Source organism: Lynx canadensis, chromosome A2, assembly GCF_007474595.2.
Source record: "Lynx canadensis isolate LIC74 chromosome A2, mLynCan4.pri.v2, whole genome shotgun sequence".
NCBI classification, from domain to species: domain Eukaryota; kingdom Metazoa; phylum Chordata; class Mammalia; order Carnivora; family Felidae; genus Lynx; species Lynx canadensis.
Genome location: NC_044304.2, coordinates 125,386,100 through 125,395,476, shown reverse-complemented (window position 1 = coordinate 125,395,476; position 9,377 = coordinate 125,386,100). Strand labels below are relative to the sequence as shown.

The following is a 9,377-nucleotide window of genomic DNA, read 5'->3' as shown; positions in this document are numbered from 1 at the left end:
GGGTGCACGCCCGGGCCCCCGCGCCGGCCCCGCACCTTCCCTTGGGTGGAGGTTCCACTCCCCAGAGTCCCTTACGGGAACAGGAACAGCGCGTAAGTGGCGCACTGGTGTGCAGCGGGAGCCGTGGTTCTGAGAGCAGCAGCCTTTGCTAAATGTCCCCATCCCTCTCTCAGCATATCTTTTGCAGGGCTGTGTATCTCCAGTCCCACTGTCAAGCAGACAGATTTTGGAGCCCAACGAGTGAGGGCACCCAGCCCTGGGAACTGCCCAGAGAGAATAGGACCTGGCCCGTACGTGGTGGCTCTGTGGCGCGGGTTTCCGCTCTACTTAAAGCTTCCCAACTTTCTTTTGGAACTTTGAGCACGCTCAAGAAAAAGAACGGAAGAAGCAGGAACTCCCCCAGGCTACTTCTGGTCTAGGTTCCCGCACTGGGCCACTCTCGGGATCCCGCGTCCTAGCCGCTTCAAAAATACCCCCTCCCAACTGCGCGCAAGTCCCTCCCGCCCTGGGACTTCGAAACCAGGCTAGGCGAGTCCGCGGCAGCTCGGTGGTGGCACTTTTTCCGAACGGGTGCCAGGTTCGCGGCTGGCTGCTGCGCGAGGCCGAGCGGGCACAGCGCCCGGGGCGCGCCCTCCCTGCCCAGCCCGCTGCCCCGCCCCCGGCGGCGGAATCAGGAAGCGGTGACGTGGTGAGGCGCTGACTGGCTGCGGGCCGCTGGGATAGCTGCCGCCAGCAAATTAAGGCGCAGGGCTGCGAGCGCCCGGGTGCAGTGTCCTCCGCGCCGCGCTGTGCTCCGCACGCCGGCGCCGGTGCTGTCCGGCGTCCGCCCCCTCGCTGCGGAGTTCCACCCGTAGCCTCCTTCCTGCAGCTTGGGCCGCTCCGGCTGTCCCCAGCGCGTGGACGGAGGAGGGACGCACAGGGGTGCCGCGAGACCCCCGGGTTTTGCGCGCCCGATGCTCGTCTCCAGCTTCCGGGGGCGCAGCCTGTGGTCCTGCGGAGCGCCCCAGGGTTCGCGCACCCGGTGGAGCCCGAGGCTGGTCCTCTCCTGTCCTCTCCGGCTAATGGGAAGTCTCTGCGGCTGGAGGGCTTTACAGTGAGGGACAGAGGCCAGTGGGGAGCTCTTGTCCGGTTGGGGCTGACTCATCTGGAGTTCCCACTCCGCTGAGATTGCAATTGGAAACTTTGCGCTCTGTGTTGGTTTTTGTCTCCCTTGGGGAAGCTGGACGGCTGTTCGGCAGGCCCCGTGCGTGGCCAGGACCGCACACTGGGGGCCATGGAGTTCACGGCGTCGCCCAAGCCACAGCTCTCCTCCCGGGCCAACGCCTTCTCCATCGCCGCGCTCATGTCGAGCGGCGGCTCTAAGGAGAAGGAAGCCGCCGAGAACACCATCAAACCACTTGGTAAGTCGGGCTGCCCGACTGTCCGCCTAGGGCAGGAGCGGGCCGCCGCGCATCTTGTCTGTCCCTCCGTCCCCTGCCTGCGGGAGGCTTGAGAGGGTGGCCGCCTTTCCCTGCTCTAGGCAGCTTCTGATCTTCAGGCCACGGGCCCCACGCCGGGGTCGGGAGATTCTTTTCTTTGGGGGCTTCACAGACAACCGGTTTCGCATCTCAGATGCGCGCTAGCCACTGTCTCTACCTATTCGTCTAGAATCCCCAGGGCAAGTCGTACTTGTGCAGGAAAGTGTGTAACTTTGTTGGGACCAAAACAATCAGAGATAAATAATTAACCCCTTTTAAGACTCAACAGAATTTACCATGCGTGTAACACCTGCGTGTGCATTTGATCCCGAGGAGACTCTTAGCGACTTAACAAGAAGCTAGTTGGATTTTGTTTTTCCTTTGACTTGAATAAACAGAATTAACTCCTTAAAGCCACTGCCATATGCTGTAGAATAAGCCAGTTGTCCCCCCATGAACCGTTTTCTTCACCGAAGCTCCGAACTTATCAGTGAGACATCATTTTGTAACCGCCATCACTTTCAGTGGAGGTTGGCAAAAACATTAGCCAGTAACCATTTTCCAAATTCCTCAACTTTTAGCTATACTGTTTATTTAACAACCTTTACCATTTATAGAAGACACTAGGCTTGGAGTAAAGGGAAAATAGGGATTATGTTCCCCTCAGCACAAGTGAACTGTGTGGGAAAGAGACTGCTGGACTTGAGTATTTCAAAGTCCCTTTACAATTAACAGAGAAAGAAGTGTTCTCATCACCTCTTGGGTCCCCAGGAAAAAATTATTTTACATCCTGATCATCTGATAGCCCGAAAATGGTGAGAAACATCAAATAGCAAACTTAGGGTAATATATTTTTTGACTCTCCCCTGTGTTTTTTCTTTCTTTCTCCCTGTCCTTTCCAACACTTTAACATCCCACGTCTGAAACAGCAATCCTAGTATGAAAGACAAAGGGTTAAAGATGAAAAATAAGAGGGCTGGGCAAAAAGAAAAGAAAGCTAAAATCCCCAGAGCAACTTAGAACCAAGGAAAAGGAAACAGGAAGATCTCCAGAAAATATAATGTCAAAAAGTCTCCCCTCCAAGGTTTCACTCACTTACCCTGGTTCTTCTCATCCACCTGAAATCTGCCAAAAAAAAAAAAGAGGAAACAACCAATGAAACAAACCCAAACTGTTTGCAGACATATTAACCACCAATTTCAAAGTTATTTTGGTGGGACAGCCCAACATTATCCACTCCTATTTTGAAGGCCTCTGAATTCTTTATGAACTCCCCCATCACAGTTCAGTAGCTAGCAGGGAAAGAGCCCTTCGGGTTAATATTCCTGTCAGAATTACAGACAGCAGACTGGGAAACATGCCATTTTCAGTTCCACTGTCATTTCAGTATTGCTTTCTTTTCTATTTCTTTTCCTGAGAAAACTTGCTATCTCAATTCTAAACTATATACCCACCACCTTCTCCCCCACCGCAAATACACAGTCTGTAAAATGAACCTCTTTCCCCTGGGCTTATGAGACGGGCTCTGAAAGACCCAGAAGGCATTCTTGTCCTTTCCAGGGGCTAGTAGTTCAACAGTGCAATTAGTGACTTTAAGCTGAGGACTCCCGCAAGAGAAACACCTAGAGGTTCTGTTACAGAGAATATGGTACTTTGGATGGAGAGGTGTGAGGTGTGGAAGCAATTGTGGGCTAGGGACTCAAAAGTGTATCAGGATTGCGCATTTAAACACGTAAAATCTATTTAGAAGAGCTGCCTTCCTTAAACCACTAGAGCATTTCTTTCAGATCTTTTTTATTGAGGTACCCTTGACACATAACATTGTGTTGCAGAAATTCGGTATCATTTTCTTCTTCCTCCACTTTCCCACCCTGGCTGTCCTTAGTCTGGGGCTTAGGGAGTCTACCTTTTCCAATTGTCAGAAAAATAAGAAAATTTCTGAAGCTACGTGTTAATTCTCTATAAAGACATCATGTGAATGTGTTTCTGAAAATATTTGTTGAAAATAAGATTTTGCCCTGGCGTACTTTTCGTTCTTTGAACTTGAAAATTTAAGGCCAAGATACTTAATTTGATTATTCTTAATTTAAAATGTTACAGTGAGTTGGATTATTATTGTAAGAGAATAAAAGGTAAAAATTCCCTGCTTCCTGCTTTCCTGCCCTAAGCCAAGGAGAAATATGGGAAATAAAATGCTTTATGTGATACATAACATATACATGTCTATATCTACATTTAGAACTTGTTTCAATTCCTTGGCACTTAGAACAGTGTTGTTTAGAGATCAGTTTCACATTACAGATTCAAGTAGTTTCTTTTTTAAGGGATACAAGATAATTGGGACAATTACAAAAGTCCCCCTGTATTCCATCAAAGTGACTGGTGTAGTCCTAGGCCCTTATCAGCTGTGGAGTAGAATGTTTGGTTCATAGGCAGCGGTATTCCAGCCTGATGGTGGATGGTGTTCTTCCTACTTTAAATACTCTGCTAGCCTGGGTTGAGGGTTGTTTCCCTCACTTCCAGGACCTTTTTGAGAGAAAGGGAGAAAAATACACACACTGCCCTCAAGACATTTTTTTCACACCTGTTCCCAAAATGGCCTAGCGAGCCCACTTTTGTGATTTAATAAGCTATGTTAGAGTCTTTCGTAAGATCTCAGGCTGGGAGGGATATTGTAAAATTGCCCTGATATTAAAGCCTAGCACACTGAGAGCCAGGCAGAGAAGTGAAGCGACTTGAGTTTTTCATTTAACCACATCCCCACTTTTCTTCCCTTCCCTTCCACCTTTCTTCCTTTTTTCTTGTGGAGAGAGGGCTCAGGACGGAAGGGAAAGCTTCTCTCAAAGTAAGGAAGATGCTGACCTCTTCGTTCCCTTTGGTCTCCCTGGAGAAAAGTCTCTCCTGGTTGTCAAAGAGGCAGGACTGGCAGGAGATCCCACAAGCTACAACGTCTAGAACTTGACAGGGATAACAGTAGGAATACTTGCTTTTCATCTTTCATGATCACCTCCTTTCCCTTTATGCACTCCTTACATTTGTAGTCCCCAAAGTGGCTTTCATAATGTTAGTAACAAGCCACAGTTCTAGAACTCATTTGGTTCGGTAAGCAAGCTCTGGGTATGTCATTCCGTGAGAATTTATATAGTGATGAGTTATCACGGCCTTCTTGGAGTTTCTGAACTTCACTTTTCCAAAGTCGAGTCCAGTACCTGTTTGGGTTGCACTGTTCTCCTTCCTGTGTCTTGGCTTGACAGCGTTAGCTGTCATTCTCCATTCTCTTTGCCTGCAGAACAATTTGTTGAGAAGTCCTCCTGTGCCCAGCCCCTGGGTGAACTGACCAGCCTGGATGCTCACGGGGAGTTTGCCGGTGGCGGCAGCAGTGGCAGCCCCTCCTCCTCCTCTCTGTGTACTGAGCCGCTGATCCCCACCACCCCCATCATCCCCAGTGAGGAAATGGCCAAAATTGCCTGCAGCCTGGAGACGAAGGAGCTCTGGGACAAATTCCACGAGCTAGGAACAGAGATGATCATCACCAAGTCGGGCAGGTAGCGATCCGTGGTGGCGGTGGGGCGCTTGGTGTGTAAGGGGTGCAGGGATGACAGTGGCGCCCCAGGTGGCCTCGGGTGTTCTCGCTGGAGCTGGGTGAAACCCCACTGGTCCAGAGCACCGAGAGGAACCTTCCCTTAAGGAGGGCTTCTTTCTATCAACTTGCTTTTGGAAAGAGCTGCGAGACAGACTTCTGAGCATTTATTTGCTTTTTCAGGATCTGGCCATGGAAAACCCCATGGTGGCCGTGGCCTTGATGAGAGGGATGTGGGGACCAGTGATCTGCCATCTGGGAGGGCTTTGGGGTGGGGAGTTGGCATCTGGAGGGAAGCAGGAATCTTGCTGGGGGTGTAGGGCAGGCTGCTGTGTGCTTCGAGGGAGGCAAGTAGCTTCCCTTTTATTGGCCTCAATTTGCAAAAGCTGCCAGTTCCCATTAAAAACTAAAATTAAAACCTGCACAGAGGAATGAAATTTGAAACTCACACTGTGTAGGATGGAGTGCTGGTGCAGTGGGCCCCCTTGGTGCCTTAGTGGGGCAGGCACGGGGTAGTGCATGGGGGTGCAGGTGGCTCCCCAGGCCTGGGACAAAGACTCTAAAGGTCAGTGGCCTGCAGCCCTCGTCACTCCAGCTCTGTAGACTCTGGGAAATACCCGCAGGGTCTCCCGAACCCAACCTGCCCTAGATTTCTGTGGCTGAACCGAGTTTTCTCCCTGCAACCCTAGAGGGTTGGGAGACTGGGTCTGCTCCAGAGACTTTGGTCTGGGGGAGTCTCACACGGTTGATAATACAGCGTACGATTTTCCCTACTCGAAGACCTTCCAGTATTAAAAAGCAAAACAAAACTTTTCACGTAGCAAAGGGGACTCCTATGATGGTGACACCTAAAATTATGTAGGTGTGGGAGAAGGAGGGTCTCAGTACTCAAGTCTCTGTGGAAACAAAAAGGGTATGGGGGTCAGTGGGGAGGGAGTAGGACCTCGCCCTTTTATTCAGTGACTCATTAGCCTCCAGGAAGGAGCTCCAGCGGATTCTCTTTGTCTCCTTGTGTCAGGAGGATGTTTCCCACCATTCGAGTATCCTTTTCTGGCGTGGATCCTGAGGCCAAGTACATAGTCCTGATGGACATCGTCCCCGTGGACAACAAGAGGTACCGCTACGCCTACCACCGGTCTTCCTGGCTGGTGGCTGGCAAGGCAGACCCACCACTGCCAGCCAGGTTTGTGCCTCCAGATTTTCGGGCAGAGCAAATGCAGTGCCTATGAACCCTGAGAGCAGAATGTGTCTGGCTGGTTGAATTTTAAGCAGTTCTGTTTTTACAGTGGTGAGCTCTGGTAGAGAGCATTCCCAGCCCAGAGGACTGACTACAAAATATCTGAGAAAGGCAGAGTTTGTGCACAGCCGGAAAGTCGTCTTTAATTGTTTCTTTTTTTGTAATTCATTTTCAAGCTTTCCTAATTTCAGTTAGAATATTCATTAGAGATCCAGACCTATTTCATATGGCACCCATCATTTCTAGTTGGCTACTTAATATCAGACTGAAAAAACCTACTGCTGAAGTGGTTGCCCTAACATCCTTTTGAGAAGAGTGCATTTTAGTAAAGTGGTTGTTCGTAGTAAGTACTTCTTAGTAATATGGTAACATCTGCACACAATAAACATCATTTTGGTGAAATGCATTCGTTTTTGACCAGTAAGGGACTCAGAAATTTTAAGTAAGAAAAGCAAACTCTTTTTTACCCCTTCTGCATAATAAGTTCAGTGGGTGGATATAATTCAACAATAGGTTAATATTATTTTATGCAAAATGTTACTCAATATGTTAGGGATCATATATGTTTATTTTTGTGCTGTTCATTGGTAATGTTTTTGAAGGAGAACTCTGTTTAAAAAATCACATGCTGCTTTTTATTGTTGCTGCTTTGCCCAAATTAGCCTTCTAAGGAGGGGAAAAAGCATATATTAGCTTATGCAAATAGTAATAGCTGAAGTTATAGGAATCTAACTGAATACTTTAATACAAGCAAAGGATATTAGCGGACTTTACAGTTAGGGTTCTAAAGCCAAGCCTTGCTGATTTTAAGTTGTTTTATGATTATCTAATTTTTGTAGTTTGTTGGAAGTTCCTATCAGAATGAATAATTTATTTACATGTTTATTTTTATTTACATATTTTACATATTTACATAAATTTATTTACATTACTTAGGAACTCTGAAGTTTGGTTGATTCTTTGTAAGTATCTAGTCTGGAGTTTTAATCAAGGCACAGAATCAACACAATTTACACATACTAGTTCAGATGGAATATTAAGCTTACTTAGTCACTGATCACATTATTGAGCTTACGGTATGCTAAATACACTGGAGAAAAGATTAAAAGAAGCCTCTCAGAGTTTTCCATTCCCACAGGAGACTAGGAAGGACATCTTCCCAACCCTTCCAAATCAGTATATTAAATAACATACTAAATAGCAGGCCTAAGACATTTTACAAAAATGTTACACCCATTTTTTTTTAAATAGAGCAAGATTCACTGTCTTATAGTTGGTACTAAAATGATTATATTAATTTTCTTTACTATTTATCATTAAAGAGCTGATTCTTACTACTCTCAGGCTTACTTCCACACTTTACAAAATCTTTTTAAATGAGAGACAGAGAGAGAGAGAGAGTTTTAGCAGTATTCTAACCATTTTTACAATCAAATCTTCTTTTTTTCTCTCCCCAAAGTCTTTCCTCTAAGAAGTTAATCCCTCTTATTTAGCATCTGTTTTCTTCCTATCTGAAGGTATGAGGAGCTGGTGCAGGCCAGCAGGACTTTGGAAATATGACATGCCTTGTTTATGTTACTAATCTGTTCTGGTTGGAGAAGGAAAGCACGTACCAATACACTATCTTAACTGAAGCATGTTTAAGCTATTGCTGGAATTTTAAGTCCTGGGGGACTTGAGAGAGGAGGGGCTTCCTGTATGCTTTTTTTCATTCATCTTTCAGTATATTTATACTGATATTAAATAAAAGTGTTTGGTGTGTTATAGGATAGAAATATTCTACCAATTTTAAGCAAATATTCTTTATTATTATTAAAACAGATAGTGCTGTGTTGAATAACTCCATAAGGGAAAGGTGAGGAACATGGGAGGTGATAATTTTTGTATTAATGGTAGAAGTTCCTTGTGGTTCTTATTCCTTGAAACATATTGTTTCAGACCAAAGTTTACCAGTCAGTTGTTCCTAACCAGAAGAAATAATACTGGACAGTATCATTTGATCTCTACAATGGCAAGATATATACATTATCTAAAGTAACATTATCTTTTCTTTTTTTAAAAAAAATAATGTCATATTTTCATATAGGACCTTTTGTTGTCTTTAAAGCAATTGATATTTAAATAAGTTAGTCTTGGGGCGCCTGGGTGGCGCAGTCGGTTAAGTCGGTTAAGCGTCCGACTTCAGCCAGGTCACGATCTCACGGTCCGTGGGTTCGAGCCCCGCGTCGGGCTCTGGGCTGATGGCTCAGAGCCTGGAGCCTGTTTCCGATTCTGTGTCTCCCTCTCTCTCTGCCCCTCCCCCGTTCATGCTCTGTCTCTCTCTGTCCCAAAAATAAGTAAAAACGTTGAAAAAAAAATTAAAAAAAAATAAATAAATAAGTTAGTCTTTATTATTGTGAAGACCCATGTTGAATTGATAAAGAAGGAACATTTCATGAATTTCTAGGACTTTAAATATTTTTGAACCTTTTTTGGTGGGGTAGGTAGGATGTGGTGCTGGCCAGTAAAACAACTTCATATAGTGATAGCCTTGGAGGGGTATACTTGAAACGTTATGATGGTTGTATCATTAAGGAATATACTTCGATTGAAAGGCATTTTTAAACACTCCTCCAAAACCAACAGACAGACAAACATACACTGAAAGCCTTTAAAGTTCTTACATGGGTCTAGTAAGAATTTCTAGTGCTGTTAGTCTTTTTTGTGCTTTGCTTCTGGCGGGCTTTCACATTTCAGTACGGCTACCTAATTCTTCTGTTCTTAGTCCTGTTTGTGACAAAGCATGGCATAGACTTCTGGTTCGTTTCGTTTCTTTTTTTCTTTTCTTTTTCTTTTCTTTTCTTTTCTTTTCTTTTCTTTCTTTTCTTCTTTCTTTCTTTCTTTCTTTCTTTCTTTCTTTTAAAGAAACTGCAAGGAAATGTTTTGTAATTTTTTTCCCCCACTGATGTTGCCCCAACCATAATATTTATGTTTGATTAAAGATATAAAGATCCTATATAAAATTGAGATATAAATAGCCTGTTAAATGGATAAAGGGATTTGTCCTATTAAATCAGGGATACTTGCTTTTCTTTCTTGAGTTCTGTATCTCCCCTGACTTCAG

At 45.3% G+C, this 9,377-nt stretch overlaps 1 protein-coding gene across 1 annotated transcript in view; it reads left to right on the top strand.

The window, feature by feature from the left end:
* Positions 1-971: 971 nt before the first annotated feature.
* The window catches only part of TBX20 (T-box transcription factor 20), a 58,711-nt gene continuing 50,305 nt past the window's right edge, over positions 972-9,377 (top strand). The window contains exons 1-3 of the mRNA XM_030308218.1: positions 972-1,400; positions 4,747-5,002; positions 6,056-6,220. Of these exons, the coding sequence (XP_030164078.1) occupies positions 1,274-1,400; positions 4,747-5,002; positions 6,056-6,220 (548 nt within the window). The 5' untranslated portion in view covers positions 972-1,273. The remainder of the gene's footprint in view (positions 1,401-4,746; positions 5,003-6,055; positions 6,221-9,377) is intronic.